The sequence below is a fragment of the Ovis canadensis genome, chromosome 14 (genome assembly GCF_042477335.2).
Source record: "Ovis canadensis isolate MfBH-ARS-UI-01 breed Bighorn chromosome 14, ARS-UI_OviCan_v2, whole genome shotgun sequence".
Lineage (NCBI taxonomy): Eukaryota > Metazoa > Chordata > Mammalia > Artiodactyla > Bovidae > Ovis > Ovis canadensis.
In genome coordinates this window covers 70,502,488-70,521,868 of record NC_091258.1, presented here as the reverse complement: position 1 = coordinate 70,521,868, position 19,381 = coordinate 70,502,488, and the positions used below count along the sequence as shown (strand labels likewise).

General features: G+C 41.7%; 2 protein-coding genes across 2 annotated transcripts in view; both read left to right on the top strand.

The window, feature by feature from the left end:
* The first annotated feature begins 816 nt into the window (after positions 1-816).
* LOC138419151 (zinc finger protein 724-like) lies at positions 817-17,660 on the top strand. The gene is made up of 7 exons (XM_069551421.2): positions 817-821; positions 4,134-4,173; positions 5,899-5,994; positions 11,730-11,856; positions 12,871-12,966; positions 15,670-16,712; positions 16,881-17,660. The coding sequence occupies exons 1-7, from the start codon at positions 817-819 to the stop codon at positions 17,658-17,660; spliced, it is 2,187 nt and encodes a 728-aa protein (XP_069407522.2).
* Positions 17,661-18,598: 938 nt separating this feature from the next.
* The window catches only part of LOC138419578 (zinc finger protein 85-like), a 66,486-nt gene continuing 65,703 nt past the window's right edge, over positions 18,599-19,381 (top strand). The window contains 1 exon segment of the mRNA XM_070289310.1: positions 18,599-18,603. Within this exon segment, the coding sequence (XP_070145411.1) occupies positions 18,599-18,603 (5 nt within the window).

Here is a 19,381-nt window from a genome sequence, read left to right as displayed (position 1 = left end):
AGAGCCCCCAGATGTGTTTCTTCATACTGGAGAAGTGGCAAAGGCTTTAATCTGAGCTCTCACCTTATTAGACAGAGAGCACGTACTGGAGAGAAACCCTACTAATAAGTGATGGAAGAAGTTTGTCCTAAACATACACTTCAGAAAATACAAGACCATTTATTTAAGGAAGATAAGGAATGACATAAAGAAAATGTAGAAAAGTATTTAATAAAAATTAAATCTAAATAAATATCAGAAATTGCACACTAGAAAAAGTGAAAGTCGCTCAGTTGTTTCCAACTCTTTGCAACCCCATGGACTGTGTCCATGGAGTTCTCCAGGCTAGAATAGTGGAGTGGGAGGTGGATTCTTTACCAACTGGGCTATCAGGGAAGCCCACACAATAGAAAGCATTTCATCAATCCTGTTTTTTCAAGTTCCTCTTCAGGAGAAGTATTGTAGATAGTAATCCATAGTTAAAACAGATAGAAAATAGATATGTTAGTATGGATCACAAGATGAAGGTTGGTATTTAGAAATGTACAAATATTAGCAATATATCTTTGTTTATATTGACATGATTTGTGATTGTTTGAAAACCAAAATCAAGGTGATTCAACTCTCAAATTACTCCATGCTGCTATGCTTCATTTCTAGTGTGTATGCAAAGTTATGTTTTTGATGGTTGCTATCTCAAAGATGAGACAAGGCCTTCACTCCTAGGAAGAAATCATTTATATTTATTCTCCATTAGAAGATTAAGGACACAGGAAAGTAACATGTAATCTAAATGGAGGTGTTAGTCATTCATGTCAAACATCCCTATAGGTCACCATGAGGTAAGTGTTCAGGGAGAAATTCCACATATTATAGTAAGATGTACATTTTCAATAGTTATGTCACTTCCTATTTAAGTAAAATACAATGATGGTTCACTGAAGTCTTGATGTATCTTTATAATATCAACAGAAGTCATGAATATTAGTTGCCATGTTTCAAATGAAGACATCTCTGATCCCCTAGAAATGTATGGAAACCCCTCCCAGAAAAGTTATATAATTAGTGTATGTTTTATTTCATAAACAATTAACCTCCATTTTGTAAACATATGAATCACCGTTCTTAGATCATTGTATCAGAGGAATGAATATCATTGTTTATGCTTGTAATCTGTATTTTATTCAGTTAAAATTGGGTTGGAAAAGGTTTTATTCTGACTGTGTGATATAACATGTTAATAAAACTGGACGGTTTCTTGTGATGAAGTTGGTGTGTAATGAATTGTCAACCTACCGATTTAAGGTTGAAGGGAATATACCTAACAATAAACTCTTTGTTAGCACAGAGGGATGATACCTGTCACAATTAGTTTCCATCCTGCCTTTAAGCCTCAAATAATTGGATATTTCCCATCATTTCTCCATTGTACTCCCCCCCCCCCCCCCATAACTACTGGGATATTGTGATGGTTCTAAGAAGGATCATACAGAGTATTGTTGAGAGTTTACCTGAACTACTGCATGCTGTTGCTGCCTCAGCGTCTGTCTGGGAAGTAGGCAGCCTGCAGGCCCTTGAACTCACACCAGCCAGTCCTGTGAACACCTGCAGTAGATGACCACCCACCCTGAGACCAGCGGTTGTGCTCAACCCCAGGGTCTACTGCACAGGCCCCCCTTCAATGACACCCTCAGAGCTCTAGATTCCTGCTCCTCTTGGTTTGAATGGAACAATCCACACTCAGACTGGCGAGCCCACAGCACTTCAACCAGGGTCCCTTAGAAAGGCCTGAACCCGAAGTACTGGAGCTTTCTCTGCCTGGTTCTAGCCTTGACCTTCCTCAGGGGCCCTCAAGGCTTCCTGTGAATTCTCTTAGGACCTAGAGTCATAAACTCATCTACTTCAATTGTCCTTGGTTCTTCTGTTAGCTAAAAGTTTCCAGGGGCTCATTTAAGCAAATGTCAATTTAACAAAGTCACAAAAAGCATAATTAAAAGCCATGATGGGAAAGTTCTGAACCAAGATGTGTAAAATCTTGCCCTGTACAATTCTTAGCACAATTTTCTTGTCTAGGCTTAAAGGAACTCTTTTCTCATGGCCTTGGCATACTTTGAATGCAAGATATAAATATTTGAAGATATATACATCATATAATTTATATAACACACATTGAATACAATATATAAATATCTGAAGGTATACACGTTAGCAGTGAGAAAACCAAGAAGGAATATGTGAGTGTATGTGTATTCATACACATTTAACTTGGAGAATTTAGAAATGCTAGATCAAAACTGGTCATTTTAGACTTGCAGATGATTGACTAAATACTGCAAAATTGTCAATTTGTCAATTAATCTGTTTTGTCTATTTTTCATGGAATTCATTTCCTTAAATGTTAGGAGGTTACATTTTTTAAGGAATTTCTACACTGTCCTCCCCCTGTGACTGCCCCAGTTTACATTCTCTCCAGCCATGCAGGAGGTTCCCTGATCTCCAAGCCTCGTCAGCGTTTACAATATTACTAGTGGGCTCTTTGCTAATTGTTATTCTGACTGGCATGAGGTGATGCATCATTGTAGCTTTGTTTTGCATTTCTTATTGTTTAGCGCTGGTGAGCATCTTTCCTTTGCCTCTTTCCTTTCTAAAAGAGCAAGTTGCCCCACCCAGGCTCAGCAGTTGTGGCGCACAGGCTTAGCTGCCCCAATGCATGTGGAGTATTCCTGGACCAGGGATCAATCCCACGTCCCCCGAACTGTCAGAAGGATACTCCACTGCTGGGTGACCTGTCTGTTTAGCTTTTTTCCTTTCGAGATGCATGTATATTTTGTATTGGAATATAATTGCTTTACAATGTTGTGTTAGTTTCTGCTGTACAACATCATCAATGAGCCATAAGTATACATGAATCTGCTCCCTCTTGAACCACCCTCTCGTGATCTCCATTTCACCCCTCTGGTCAGCAAGAATACCAAGCTGAGCTCCCCGTGCTATCCAGCAGATTCCCACTAGCTACCTGTTTTAACCATCAGTTCAGTTCATTTCACTTGCTCAGTCATGTCCAAGTGTTTGCCACCCCATGGACTGCAGCACGCCAGGCCTCCCTGTCCATCACCAACTCGCAGAGTTTCCTCAAACTCATGTCCACTGAGTCGGTGACGCCATCCAACCATCTCATCCTCGGTCGTCCCCTTCTCCTCCCCACTTCAATCATTTCCAGCATCAGGGGCTTTTCAAATGTGTCAGCTTTTCACATGAGGTGGCCAAAGTACTGGAGTTTCAGCTTCAGCATCAGTCCTTCCAATGAACACCCAGGACTGATCTCCCTTAGGATGGACTGGCTGGATCTCTGTGCAGTCCAAGGGCCTCGCAAGAGTCTTCTCCAGCATTTCAGCCATGGTAGTGTATGTGTGTCAGGAAGGCTCTTCAGTTTGTCCCCCTCTTCTCCTGCCGTGTCCACACATCTGTTCTCTATATTTGGACAAATATTGTCGTAACAGATATACATGGAATCTAAAAAAATGGTGTTGATGAACTTATTTACTGAGCAGGAATATAGGCACAACGGTAGTTCTTAAGCTTTTGGATGTTGAGGTTTCAAGGCATAAAATACACGGACAATCGTGGCAGGCATTTTATGAAGTGAAAGAAGCCCATTCAAAAATGCTACAGAAAGTAGCAATTTTACAATATGACACTTTGGTGTAGCTAAATGTTCATATGTGCTCAGTGGTGTCTGAGTCTTTGTGAGCCCAGGGGTTGTAGCCCGCCAGGCTCCTCTGTCCATAGATTTCCCAGGAAAGGATACTAGAGTGGGTTTCCATTTCTTCTTCCAGGGCATCTTCCTGATCCAAGGATGGAACCTGCATCACCTGGATGTCCTGCATCGGCAGGTAGAAAGTTCTTCCCACTCAGTCACCTGGGAATCTAGTAGGAAATATAAAAGAGATTTAAAAGGTCTGTGGTTGCCATGGGTTTCAAAGGAAGGATTATGAATATCCTAAATCTAGAAAACTTTCAGGACCATGAAATAATTTGTGTTAAACGGTTGTGATGGACACATGTTATTATACATTTATCCAGATGTATGGAGTGCACATCCCTAAAAGAGAAACATAAGGGTAAACTAAAGAGTTTATTTACTGTCCTTGTAGCTTCATCAGTGGTAACAAATGCTCACTCTGGTGGGGAAAGGTAAGTAGGGAGATTGTGCACGTGTGCGAACAAGAGTCGTATGGGTATGGGAAACGTTGTACCTTGTTTTCAACTCTGCTGTGAAACAAAATCTTCTACAAAGTTGATACTGGTGCATGCACACTGAATATTTTTTATAATATATAATTGCGGGGGACGACCCGTGAAGGGTTAAGTCTTGGGAGCTGCTCAGCAGGTATGCAGAGCCCTAGGACATGTTCCTAAGCTCCCTGTCCCGCCACCCTCAAGAATTTTTATAGCCCTTAAGGCTCCAAGATGTTTGGTTTCGGCAACATTTCATAGAAGATAGATTATCTTATTATGTATACTTCATAGAAGATAGATTATCTGATTGTGTTCTGTATACAATGGTAAGGGTCTGGTGATTGTATCTTGAGATTAAAAACAACCTTGTGAATGTCATAAGTCACGTACTTTACCCTATATATACTGCAGCACAATAAAGCAAGGTATCAGCCATTTTGGTCTGATCCTCTCAACCCCGTCTTTTGTCTCTCTCTTATTTTCTTAGCGGGGACGCTCCGTTCTCTCCCTGTGCAGGTGCGACTCTTGCTTGTGCTGGCCGCGGCATATAATATTAGAAAGATGGACATGGTTCTATCTTTAATTTTTCCTTAGTCATTATACTTTAAAGATGCGAAAAAATAGAGCTCTCTAAATGGCACAGACAACAAACTGTAGCAGTTGATTCATAAAACCTAGAAAAACACACACACAGGAAGTAGAACAAGGCTCTCACGTGTTAATTCATGTTAATGTAACTTAAACGACAACACCGATCATTATTTCCTTGGTTGGTCATCAGATAGCATTTAGGGCATCATTTTCAAAGGCATTTGTCTCTGCCCACACACACTTGTTAACCTAGCGTGTCCTGCTCAATTCAGTTCAGTTCAGCTGCTCAGTCCTGTCCTACTCTTTGTGACCCCATAGACTGCAGCTCGCCAGGCCTCCTGCTGCCTCTGGTTTATTTTCAAAGAAAGCTGTGTTGGAAACACCTCCAGGCTCCTGGTCTCTGAAGTTGGAGGTGCCACAGCTGCAGAGAGGTGGTCACAATGCAAATCATTTTGTGAAAACGTGTGTCCCCAGGCTGCAGAGAGGGGTGAAAACAACTAAGGACATGGGAGATCTTTGGGAAGAAGTCTGCAAGTAAAGCCTGGCAGGAACCCAAGACCCCCAGGTGATTCCCACCACTCACCTCTCCCCGCCCCTCCCCCAAGGGCGTAGGCACAGGTGAGGCCCACCACACCCATCCTAGAAAGAGCCCCTCCCCAGGGAATCAGGTTGACCTTTGCTTCTAGAAGTTCCCGCCCTAAATCCTCCTTCCTGAGGTCTCAGATGTGCCAAATGTGAGGCTTCCCTCAGGGCTCCTGAATGCAGGTCTTCCTCTTGCATTTTTTTCAAAACCCTGGTAGGCTGGGTCAGGTAGCCCAGAAGTAGGGTCCATTGTGTCCGGTGAATTGTTCTGAGGCCTGCTCTCTGTAGTGCAAAAAGGAAGGAGAGGAACTAGCTGGGAAGATCTGCCTAAAGAGTGGAGCAGCAGGATGTGATTAGCATATCAGGTTAGTCTTGATTACCCACTACAGATCAGGAACAGAGAAAGTCAGCAAAGAGCTCCGAAAAGGGTGAGAGAAACAAGAAAACGTTTTCTTCTTTTTCACTGCAGCAGTTGCAGGTTAAACGGCTGTATGGATGCTTTTGAAGGTATTTTCTCAACATGCAGATGTGAGTTTGAGAAGTCATATCCCCACAGAAGACGCAGAGCAGGAGGAAGAAGAGGAGGAAATGGCAGCTTCTCAGGTAATTGTCCTGTCCCGGGTGTGGGGCTGTGTCTGCTTTTCCTCCTGACATGCCTGGACTGAGAATCTGCAAACCTTTAGTTCTCTGCTTCTAAGTTTTCTGCCTGGAGTGCTTGCAATCACCTTCTCATTCACACCCCCCCCCCCTTTTTTTTTTTAAATTTTAAATAGTGAAAATCAGCTCTTCAGGTTTCGTCTCGCTCATATCCAGAACCTTTTCTCCATTGTGTGTATCCTGGCTTTCTATAGAGCATGATGAATTTTCAACATGAAATAGTGACTTTCAATGTTGAATACATTCCCTTTGTGAGAGATCAATACGGGGAGGCACTGGTATCTGAGATTCCCATTGGGATGTGGTTCAGTGTTAGGATCTTAGGTAAGTCGGGGAAATGCTGTGATGAATTTACATGTGGATGCAATTCAGCTCTCTGGAACAGGAGTAAGAAAGTGCCCTTGTTAATAGAATGAACTCAGCATTCCAGAATTTTTCAGAAGTTAAAGTAGCAGAGACAATCCTCTATACCGATAAGGAAAATATACTAATTAAGTGGACTATAAGCTACAGATCATGGGAGGTATACAGGAGGTGGAACTTGCAGATAGCTGACATTTTTCATGGTAGATTGAGATCATGCTTTTCCTAATATTGCCAAGAAGCCTGGCAGTGATATGCATTTTTACATGTACTCGTACCCCGTGACCTCTGATGTTCACTGGTTCAGGTGCTTCTGGGAGATTTCCACGCTATGAAATTCATTTTTTAAATTTTTTGTCTTGAACAAGGGTCTTGGAAAGAAAAATGATGGATATGCCTATCACAGTTAATGAGGAAATGCCGTATCTTCTTAGTTACTCTGCTTTGAGAAATAAACACTGTCAGCTAAAACAGATGCACACTTTGAGAGATGGGCATTAAGTTTTATTTGGGGCAAAATGAGGACAGCAGCCCAGGAGAGAGCATCTCAGAGAACTCTGAGAAACTGCTCCAAAGAGCCAGTGGGGGAAGGTCAGTATGTGACTTTAGTGAAGGGGGAGTTCAGTGCAATCAAGCACTTACTTTACAAAAGTTTTCTGGCCAGTCGTGAGGAACTGAATTCATCACTTAGTGGTTAGTGCTTTTCTAGATATGAAGAGATGCAAGGATTGGGATCATGAAAGCAGTTCCTCAAAATATCTGACTCTCCAAAGACCTGTTCCACCAGATTCCCTGGACAGAGTGCCTCAATCCACCCTAAACTTTGACTAGGGGACTGAAGTCAGTTGCAGCACCATAGGGTTCATTCTTCCCAGAGGCAGATGGCAAACGCCCTTGTTGTTGCTCAGTTCAGTTCAGTCAACTCAGCCATCTCTGACCTTTTGCAACCGCTTGAATCACAGCCTGCCAGGCCTCCCTATCCATCAACAACTCCCGGAGTTCACTTAGACTCACGTCCATCGAGTCAGTGATGCCATCCAGGCATCTCATCCTCTGTCGTCCACTTCTCCTCCTGCCCCCAATCCCTCCCAGCATCAGAGTCTTTTCCAATAAGTCAACTCTTCACATGAGGTGGCCAAAGCACTGGAGTTTCAGCTTTAGCATCATTCCTTCCAAAGAAATCCCAGGGCTGATCTCCTTCAGAATGGACTGGTTGGATCTCCTTGAAGCCTAAGGGACTCTCAAGAGTCTTCTCCAACACCACAGTTCAAAAGCATCAATTCTTCAGCACTCAGCCTTCTTCACAGTCCAACCCTCACATCCATACATGACCACAGGAAAATCCATAGCCTTGACTAGACGAACCTCAGTCAGAAAAGTAATGTCTCTTCTTTTAAATATGCTATCTAGGTTGGTCATAACGTTTCTTCCAAGGAGTAAGAGTCTTCTAATTTCATGGCTGCAGTCACCATCTGCAGTGATTTTAGAGCCCCAAAGAATACAGTCTGAGACTATTTCCACTGTTTCCCCATCTATTTCTCATGAAGTGATGGGACCGGATGCCATGATCTTTGTTTTCTGAATGTTGAGCTTCAAGCCAACATTTTCGCTCTCCTCTTTCACTTTCATCAAGAGGCTTTTTAGTTCCTCTTCACTTTCTGCCATAAGGGTGGTGTCATCTGCATATCTGACGTTACTGATATTTCTCCTGGCAATCTTGACTCCAGCTTGTGTTTCTTCAGTCCAGCGTTTCTCATGATGTTCTCTGCATAGAGGTTAAATAAGCAGGGTGACATATACAGTCTTGACGCACTCCTTTTCCTATTTGGAACCAGTCTGATGTTCCAAGTCCAGTTCTAAGTGTTGCTTCCTGACGTGCATACTGATTTCCTTAAGAGGCAGGTCAGGTGGTCTGGTATTCCCATCTCTTTCAGAATTTTCCACAGTTTATTTTGATCCACACAGTCAAAGGCTTTGGAATAGTCAATAAAGCAGAAATAGATGTTTTTTCTGGAACTCTCTAGCTTCTTCCATGATCCATCAGATGTTGACGATTTGATCTCTGGTTCCTTTGCCTTTTCCAAAACCAGCTTGAACATCAGGAAGTTCATGGTTCGTGTATTGCTGAAGCCTGGCTTGGAGAATTTTGAGCATTACTTTACTAGCATGTGAGATGAGTGCAATTGTGCGGTAGTTCGAGCATTCTTTGGCATTGCCTTTCTTTGGGATATGAATGAAAACGGACCTTTTCCAGTCCTGTGGCCAAATTTGCTGGCATATTGAGTGCAGCACTTTCACAGCATCATCTTTCATTTGAAACAGCTCAACTGGAATTCCATCACCTCCACTAGTTTTGTTCCTAGTGATGCTTTCTAAGGCCCACTTGACTTCACATTCCAGGATGTCTGGCTCTAGATGAGTGATCACACAATCTTGATTATCCAGGTCGTGAAGATCTTTTTTGTACAGTTCTTCTGTGGATTCTTGCCACCTCTTCTTAATATTTTCTGCTTCTGTAGGTCCATACCATTTCTGTCCTTTATCGAGCCCATCTTTGCATGAAATGTTCCCTTGGTATCTCTGATTTTCTTGAAGAGATCTCTAGTCTTTCCCATTCTGTTGTTTTCCTCTATTTCTTTGCAATGATCTCTGAAGAAGGCTTTCTTAATCTCTTCTTGCTATTCTTTGGAACTCTGCATTCAGATGCTTATATCTTTCCTTTTCTCCTTTGCTTTTCTCTTCCCTTCTTTCACAGCTATTTGTAAGGCTCCCGAGACAGCCATTTCGCTTTTTTGCATTCCTTTTCCATGGGGATGGTCTTGATCCTTGTCTCTTGTACAATATCATGAACCTCATGCCGTAGATCATCAGGCACTCTATCAGAACTAGGCCCTTAAGTCTATTTCTCACTTCCACTGTAAAATCATAAGGGATTTGATTTAGGTCATACCTGAATGGTCTAGTCATTTTCCCTGCTTTCTTCAATTTCAGTCTGAATTTGGTAATAAGGAGTTCATGATCAGAGCCACAGTCAGCTCCTGGTCTCATTTTTATTAACTATATAGAGCTTCTCCATCTTTGGCTGCAAAGAATATAATCAATCTGATTTTGGTGTTGACCATCTGATGATGTCCATGTGTAGAGTCTTCTCTTGTGTTGTTGGAAGAGGGTGTTTGCTATGACCAGTGCATTTTCTTGGCAAAACTCTATTAGTCTTTGCCCTGCTTTATTCCACATTGCAAGGCCAAATTTGCCTGTTACTGCAGGTGTTTCTTGACTTCCTACTTTTGCATTCCAGTCCCCTATAATGGAGAGGACATCTTTTTTGGGTGTTAGTTCTAAAAGGTCTTGTTCAGTCGCTGGCAATGCTTTCGGAAAGTGCCGATTTGTAGTTGACAACACTCCTGTGTGTTTACTAGAGATGCTGGGATTTGGGAGTGGGGATTTTCATCACTCAACCCCAGGTCTGATCATTTCCAGTACACTCCACTCTCATATCACAGACAGATAGAGTCTCATCACATTTTGGTATTTTCCAAAATGTTTACAAGAATCATATTACTGCTTATCTATGTTCAGCTGTGCTAATTTTTAAAATATAGTTCCATGCAAATGGTAGTTTTTTGAGGTAATTAAAAAATTCAGAACCAAAGCTGTCTATTTTTTTAATCACTGTGTATGTCTGCAGCCTAGTCTATTTTAAAAAATTAAAATTGTCACATGAGTGTATGTACCTCGTTACTTTGTCTCGTCACAACAAAGATTTGGAGTGACAGACATTAAAGCCCTTGGCGCATCACAGCTCTTGGGTCTTGGACAAACCGTGTTTTAGCTTAGGCAAATCAGTGTTACAGCTCTATTTTATTTAGAAGATAGCAGGAGAATCCATCCTTGAAGCGTGAGGCCATGCCAACCCAAGGACTTGTAGAGAAGAGATTGGAGGAGTGCAGGAGGGAGGGAGAAAGAGAGAAAGAGCGCACGAATGCAGGAGAGAAAGAGAGAGAGAAAGCACTTTGGCTCCTGCTTTTATATGTTTTTCCCTTGACCTGGGCCTGCCCTATGCAAATTGGGTTTAGCCAGGAGTGCTGTTTTTTCAGGAGAAGGCAGTGGCATCCCACTCCTGGTCCTTGGACCCTCCTTGACCTTCCTTGACTTTGAGCCACCGCCATTTTGGACTCCTTTTCCCTATTCTACCTACCTAACAATGTCATCCTCAAATATTTATGTACATTTTCAGTCATTTAAAAATTATCCTGATTTTATTGACATGACAATTTGTCTCTTAATAAGTACACAGTCCCATTTTAGTGTATGTCTGTATGCATGAACATGTTAACATCATTTGATTGATCTTTTGTTTTACTTTTTTGAAGATTCCGTGAAGCAGGGAATAGCTACCCACTCCAGTATTCGTGCCTTGAGATCCCATGGGCAGAGAAGCGTGGCAAGCTACAGTCCCTGGGGTTGGTAAGAGTAGGACAGGACTGAGTGACTAATACTTTTCTTGTTTTTAGCATTATTTACAAATACAGAAATTTCTATAAACTTTCATGAGAGTTAGCTCTGTGCATTTGTCTGTGTTTGATTAAAGTCTAGAGTCACAAACTGAAGTAAAAGTTGCTGCTGCTGCTAAGTCGCTCCAGTCGTGTCCGACTCTGTGCGACCCCATAGACGGCAACTGATACAGCAACATTATTGATTTTAAATTATTCCTGTTATACATTCAAGTCTCTGAAAACTGTCAGAAAGTAGTCTATACCAGATTGTTAAAATGATTCTTGCTGCCGAGATTACTATCCTATCAGACCTGTAAAATCTGTAAAGCACTTAAACTTCAAAGTTAAATGTGAATTCTTTCCTTACTATTCTACCTCGTTGCTGTTCACACATTGTCACTCATGGAGCAGAATTTTCCACGTTACTCGTTCAAATAAGCTTGTGAAAAATGTGGCACACTGAGCCCACTCCAGAACATTTGGATCAGGAAGTGCTTTGTAAAAATATTTCCTGTTTCTTTTGATAGACAGTTTATCGTCTGTCAACTAAGTACAACACTCAGAAATAACTATGCCAATGTTGATCTGATCATATGATTTCTCTTTCAAATCAGAATGATTTCTGTAGTGGTTCATGGATCGTATCTCATCCTCTTTTCTTGGGGTTAAAAATATGGTAGAAAATATTACTGTGTAAAAATTATATTCTTGTGTAACACCAGACACTCTCCGAAATCAAAACCATTTCTCTTGCTGGTTTCCTCTTGGATCACATTAGGAAGTCTTCCCATGGCCACATGGCACCTGTACTTTGCATTTCAGGGACGGCTGACATTCCAGGATGTGGCCATAGACTTCACTGAAGAGGAGTGGGAATGCCTGGACCTCGGGCAGCGAGAATTGTACAGGGACGTGATGTTAGAGAACTACAGGAACCTGGCCTCCTTGGGTGAGGATAACTGCCTTCCAGAATCCCTTCTCTACCCACTGGGGTTTGGTTCCTGCATTTCTAGAATGTCTCCTAGAATCTTCTGCTCCTTATAATAGTTTCAGATCCCTGCTTTCTATGGGAAAATGGATATTTATGAGTTGAGAAAGAAGACTTCATGATGATTCATTATGATTCTCACTTTTCCTTGATGGAATCTGCCTCCTTCTTCTAGGTGAGTGGTAATTCTGTAGGTTCTGTGGTATAAAAGGGTGCCACTCTCCTTTATAAATCAGATTTCTCCCACTTACTGACTTTGGCCTTAGTAGTACTTGACTAGAATCTCAAGATCTTTTCTTTATGTATTTGTTAGTTAGAAAAGTGCTTCGATAAAGTATTTGGGGATATAATTTTGTAGGCTATATTAACATTCAACCATGCCTTCTCTAGAATGTTAATAATGTAATAATGTAAAGAGGAAGGTAACAGTCATGTCTGACTCTTTGCGAGCCTATGGAATAGTCCATGGAATTCTCCAGGGCATAATAGTGGAGTGGGTAGCCATTCCCTTTCCAGAGGATCTTCCTAACCCAGGCATCAAACACAGGGCTCCCACAGTGCAGGTGGCTTCTTTACCAGCTGAGCTACCAGGGAATGTTAATACAGCTTAGGAAATTATGTCCCCAAATACTTTAGTTCTAGGCTGTATTAACATTCTACCATGCCTTCTCTGGGCTTCCCAGGTGGCACTAGTGGTAAAGAACCTGCCTGCCAATGCAGGAGACATAAAAGAAATAGGTTTGATCCCTGGGTTGGGAAGAACTCCTGGAGGAGGACATGGCAACCCACTCAGTACTTTTGCCTGGACACTCCCATGGACAGAGGACCCTGGCGGGCTACCGTCTATAGGGTGGCAAAGAGTCAGACGTGACTGGTGCGACTTAGCACATGTGCCTTTTCTTCTCACTTGAGTACATATTAGATTGGAAACTGATGAATCTCTTGTAAAACGAATATTCCTTTTCCTGATATCAGGTCTTGTGGTCTCTAAGCCAGACCTGGTCACCTTTCTGGAGCAAATGAAGACTCCCTGGGATGTAAGGAGACTGGAGACACCAGCCGTATACACAGGTAGGGGTCAATGGATGAAGCCGACCACTCCACGACAGGTCCAAGGATTAGTGAGGAATTTATCTTTGTCATGTGGTTTGGGAAGATCTGCTTCAGTGGAAATGGTTTTAGAGAAGTCTGGGTTTCTTTCTGTTGCTGTCATAGGCGGATATCACCTGTCCCATTCTGTCCCTTTAAATCCTTCCTGAATTCATCTCCAGTGATTACTTTTCTCAATCACAGTGAGAACTGAAACCCTTCTCTTGGCCTGTGACAACCTGCATGAATCGATTACTATTCCATTTCGTAGGGGGCAGGCGGCCCCTCGGAAAACTGAACATTTCTGAAAAGCTCTAAGACGCTCCTATTAAAGCTTCTACCTCTAGATGACAGTGTGTGAGCAGAATTGAGGACATACTGCCAAAGTTCTAGGAATACTGGGGACAGAGTTTGTTTGTTTGTTTGTTTCTGACTTATAATTTCTAAAACACTGGAAGCTACAAATACGATCTTATAAATTTTAAATTCAAGTAATTTCTTCACTGTATAAACCAAAACCTCCCTAAAGAGAGAGAATGCCAATCTCAGGATTACTTCAAAGTTTCTGTTTTCTTCATATGAAATCATATGAAATGTTAAGTGTATCTGCCTCAATTCCTCAATGCTAAAAGGCTTAACTGAACTGAACTGAACTGAAAAGACTTAAATATATTCAATTAACTCAAAAAATTTTCAAATAAATTGGCATAAGAGCTTAAAACGTTTTCTACCATATTTTTAATGGTTTCAACCTATTATAATGTTTAGATAATAGAATCTTTTTAAAACGTTCTTATTGGAGTATAACTAATTTACAATGTTGTACTGCAAAAAGAATTCATTTTACATATAAATATCTACACTTTTTAAGATTTCCTTCCCAATTCGATCTCCAGAGAGCATTGATAGTGTTCACACCGTACTTTGAAAGTCTCTTTTCTGAATTTCTCAAGAACTGCTTCTTTATTTAATGAATGTTGTTATCAACTTCCACAGATTTTGTCCTACGTGTCCTCGCTTTCTGATTAGACCTATGTCAGTATCATTTATGATTTTTATATTGAAACATCATATAGAACGTGCTAAAATAAAAAGTGGATTAAAGAATTAGAGGCATCTAGCGGGATCAGCATTTAAGATGACTGAAGTGGAAGACTAATCATTAGACTGCCTGTCTCTTCTTCATTTAGTGGTTCTTGTAGCTTTTTGTCTTGCTCCTTCCTCTACACCATACTTCTTTGTCGTCCCATTTTGTCAAATTTCCTGTGTTTGTGGTCTGTTCTGCAGGCTGCAGGATCCTAGCTCCTCTTGCTCTGTTGTCTTCCCCCTAGAGGGTGAGGTTGGTCCACAGGCTTGTACCCTTATCCCCTTGATCTGGGCTTTGATTGCTGTTATTGTGACCCATGCCTCCCCAAAATATTGAGGGGAGCTTCCCCTTGGCTCTATGGTTTTCACTGGTCTCTCGGGGTGGGGTCTGCTTCTTGGTTTGTGGAGAAGAGCCCAGATGTGTTTCTTCCCTCTGATTCTGATCTGTAGTCAAGGCAGGTAAGATTGGAGAACACCTATTGGGAGAGAAGCCACTAAGCATTGCTCCTCTGGGATTGTTCACCTTGGCATGTGCTCATGCACTGTGTGAGTCTCATGTGACCGCATGTTGGCACTGCCTCGGCCTGCCTTCAACCATGGGCATGCTGGCACTTTGCTCTGGTGCCAGCAGCTTTCACTTTTAGGGATTTACATAAACTGTTTGTGAAAGCAGAGAGATGTGCCTCCTTAGCTGTTGTTTTCACTGGAACACCAGCAGAGATCCAGTGAACTCAGGTCCCAGAATTGCATTCATGGAGCTGGACCTGCTGTGGTGCTCTGGGGGCAGCTCAGACTCTAGCCTGGCCCTTCCCCCTAGTATACATCCCCACAAAGTCTACAGCTGCTAAATCTACACCTCCCATGTCTGGGGGAGCCCTGGCTATCCATTCAGATGCTCTGTAGGGGCTGAGTTGACAAAGCCAGTTGCAGTTATAAAAGCATGGTTTGTGTAACCGTGAGGAGAGACTTCAGTTTTCCTTCCTTAACCCTGGGGATCAGCTGAGCTTTCAGCTCCTTCTATGTGTGTGGGCCACCCACAGGTGTCTGCTCCAGAAGCTGCCCCAGAGCACAGGAGTCTGCTGATTGTGGAGGAGTTGCATGGGGGGAGGCTGTGGCTGGAGCTCAATAGAGCCCACCTGGGTGGTGGCCCTTCCTAGTGCTGGGAGAGGAGGGGCCAGCACAGGGGGAGAGGGGCTGCAATGGTGGGTCTTCCCTTTGGGCATCAGTCAACAAAGGTGCTCTGCCCTCTGGTGGTCAGGCTTCCTGCATAAGCATTCTAGTTATAGAGCTCCTCCCTCACCCCCGGCCCCTCAGCATGTCTCCTCACAGCCCACAGCAGTCCTCTGCCTGGCTATGCTATGCAGACCCCATATTTCAGCACCCAGCCTTTGTCTGCAGCAACAGATACCCTCTCAGGCTGGGTGGGCAGGGCTGGCATCAGTACCCTGTATACAGGTCTCACTCTGTCCTGCTGCCACAGACTGTTGCCGTGTTCTCTTCCCACAGAGAATGAGGCTCCCCTTCTGTCCCAGCTGAGCTCACATCAGCCCCAATAGTTAGGAATAGTAGATAAGAAAACTTTCATTTCATATCTTTCAGCTGTGTCCTCTCACAACACCCGTGGTTTGATGTCAAAGAATCCAAGATTAGAAAACTTAATTCAAAAAGCAAACCTAGGAATATATGAAAGAGCTTACCTTGGAAACGAACACTTAATGAAAGTCCAGGAATATATGGGGGTATGTGAAAGACCGAGAAGATGTTTATATGGACAGAAAGAAACCAAGACAGTTTCACACAATGGGGACATTACTGCCATAAGAAATGAGCAATATGAGTCAAACTGTGGAAAACACCCATTTCAGTTATCAACAGCTGCAGAAAAGTGTATCTGTTCAACCAAAGGCTTAAAGCAGTTTTTGAAACATACACATTCTCTGAAGGGAAATGTGGAAAATCTGGAAAGTCATCCAGTCTCTACTGCAAATACTCATGCAAACCACTCTGAACACAGGCTTCGATTACACATACATTCAAGCATGTCTGAAAACCAGAAATTGAAAAACGATGGGGAAAACTCACAATATAACCAGTTTGAGGGATCTGTGAACAAGGGGTCATTATTCTTCCACCAACAGACCGTTTCTCTCCATTCCAAAATGTGTAATGTTGATATTAATGGAAGAGAGTTAATCCCACCACCATTGTTGAATACACATCATGATACGGTTAATAAGGAACAACTTCTCACGTGTAATAACACGAGACAGGCCTTAAGCAACAGCTTTACCCCTAATAATTACAAGAATATTTATGATGGAGTGAGAAGCCATTCATGCAATGAAACTGGGTGTACAACTGAACAAGACTCTCACCCTATGAAACATCAGGGACCTCAATCTTCAGACAAAGACTCTAAAAATAGTACATGGAGGAATATCTTTTACCAAACATCAAGTCCTCCACTAAATGAGAGTACACATACTGGAGAGAAGACTTACAATTGTGAATATGGTGATGTCTCTAATCAGTCTTCAAATCTCACTCAACAGCAGAGTATTCAGAATCCACAGAAAAGTTACAAGTGTAAGCAATGTGAGAAAGCCTTTACTAACTCATCCAGTCTAAGTAGACACAGGAAAATTCATTCAGGATGGAAACCTTTGAAATACACACAGTGTGGTAACACCTCTAAGCAGAATTCAGAGCTTAGTCAAGATCAGCAAATCCACACTGGCAAGAAACCTTATGAATGTAAAGAATGTGAAAAAGCATTTATGTGTTACTCAAACCTTAGTCAACATCAGCGCATTCACACTGGGGAGAGGCCTTATAAATGTACAGAGTGTGCCAAAGCCTTTAATCAGAAGTCACGTCTTACTGATCACCAGAGAATTCATACAGGAGAGAAACCTTATAAATGTAAAGAATGCGGAAAAGGCTTCACTTGCTGCTCAACTCTTACTCAACACCAGCGAATTCATACTGGAGAGAAGCCTTATAAATGTATAGAATGCGGAAAAGCCTTTAGTCAGTACTCAAACCTTACCCAACACCAGCGAATTCATACTGGAGAGAAGCCTTATAAATGTAAAGAATGCAGAAAAGCCTTCCGTCACTACTCAACTCTTATTGAACACCAGAGTATTCATACTGGGGAGAGGCCTTATAAATGTAAGTTTTGTGGCAAAGACTTTAGGCAGCACTCACATCTTACTCAGCATCAGAGAATTCATACTGGAGAGAGGCCTTATAAATGTGAGGATTGTGGCAAAGCGTTTAGACAGCAGTCCTGTCTTACTAAACATCAAGTAATCCATACTGGAGAGAAATCTTATAAATGTAAAGAATGTGGAAAAGCCTTCAGTCAGTACTCAACTCTTACTCAACACCACCGAATTCATACTGGAGAGAAGCCTTACAAATGTATAGAATGCGGAAAAGCCTTCAGTCAGTACTCACATCTTACTCAACACCAGAGAATTCATACTGGGGAGAGGCCTTATAAATGTAAGGATTGTGGCAAAGACTTTAGCAGGCACTCAGGTCTAACTTACCATCAGAGAATTCATACTGGAGAGAAACCTTAGAAATGTAAAGAATGTGGAAAAGCCTTCAAAGTACTCATGTCTTACTCACCATCAGAGAATTCATACTGTAGAGAAACCTTAGAAATGTAAAGAATGTGGAAAAACCTTCATCGAGCACTCACGTCTTACTCAACATCAGAGAATTCATACTGGAGAAGTGGCAAAGGCTCTAATCTGAGCTCTCACCTTATTAGACAGACAGCACATACTGGAGAGAAACCCTACTAATAAGTGATGGAAGAAGTTTGTCCTAAACATACACTTCAGAAAATACAAGACCATTTATTTAAGGAAGATAAGGAATGACATAAAGAAAATGTAGAAAAGTATTTAATAAAAATTAAATCTAAATAAATATCAGAAATTGCACACTAGAAAAAGTGAAAGTCGCTCAGTTGCTTCCAACTCTTTGCATCTCCATGGACTGTGTCCATGGAATTTTCCAGGCCAGAATAGTGGAGTGGGAGGTGGATTTTTACCAACTGAGCTATCAGGGAAGCCCGCACATAGAAACCATTTCATCAATTCTGTTTTTTGAAGTTCCTCTTCAGGAGAAGTATTGTAGATAGTAATCCATAGTTAAAACAAATCGAAAATTGATATGTTAGTATGGATCACAAGATGAAAGTTGGTATTTAGAAATGTACAAATAGTAGCAATATATCTTTGTTTCTATTGACATGATTTGTGGTTGTTTGAAAACCAAAATCAATGTGATTCAACTCTCAAATTACTCCATGCTGCTATTCTTCATTTCTAGTGTGTAGGCTAAGTTATGTTTTTGGTGGTTGCTATCTCAAAGGTGAGACAAGGCCTTCAATCCTAGGGAGAAATCATTTGTATTTATGCTGCATTAGAAGATTAAGGACACAGGAATGTAACATGTACATCTAAATGGAGGTGTTAGTCATTCATGTCAAACATCCCTATAGGTCACCATGAGGTAAGTGTTCAGGGAGTAATTCCACATATTATAGTAAGATGTACATTTTCAATAGTTATGTCACTTGCTTTTTAAGTAAAATACAATGACAGTTCACTGAAATCTTGATGTATCTTTATAATATCAACAGAAGTCATGAATATTAGTTGACATGTTTCAAATAAAGACATCTCTGATCCCCTAGAAATGTATGGAAGTCAGTCACAGAAAAGTCATGTAATTAGTGTATGTTTTATTCCATAAACAATTCACCTCCATTTTGTAACCATAGGAATCACAGTGCTCAGATCATTGTATCAGAGGAATGAATATCATAGTTTATGCTTGTGATCTGTATTTTATTCTGTTAAATAGTGGGTTGGAAAAGGTTTTATTCTGACTGTGTGATATAACATGTTAATAAAACTGGACGGTTTCTTGTGATGAAGTTGGTGTGTAATGAAGTGTCAACCTACCGATTTAAGGTTGAAGGGAAAATACCTAACAATAAACTCTTTGTTAGCACAGAGGGATGATATCTGTAACAATTAGTTTCCATACTGCCTTAAAGCCTCAAATAATTGAATAATTGGATATTTCCCATCATTTCTCCATTGTACTCCCCCCCCCCGCCCCCCACTTCTCTGTAACTGCTGGGACATTGTGATGGTTCTAAGAAGGATCATAGAGAGTACTGTTGAGAGTTTACCTGAACTACTGCATGCTGTTGCTGCCTCAAGGTCTGTCTGGGGAGCAGGCAGCCTGTAGGCTCTTGAAGTCACACTAGCCAGTCCTGTGA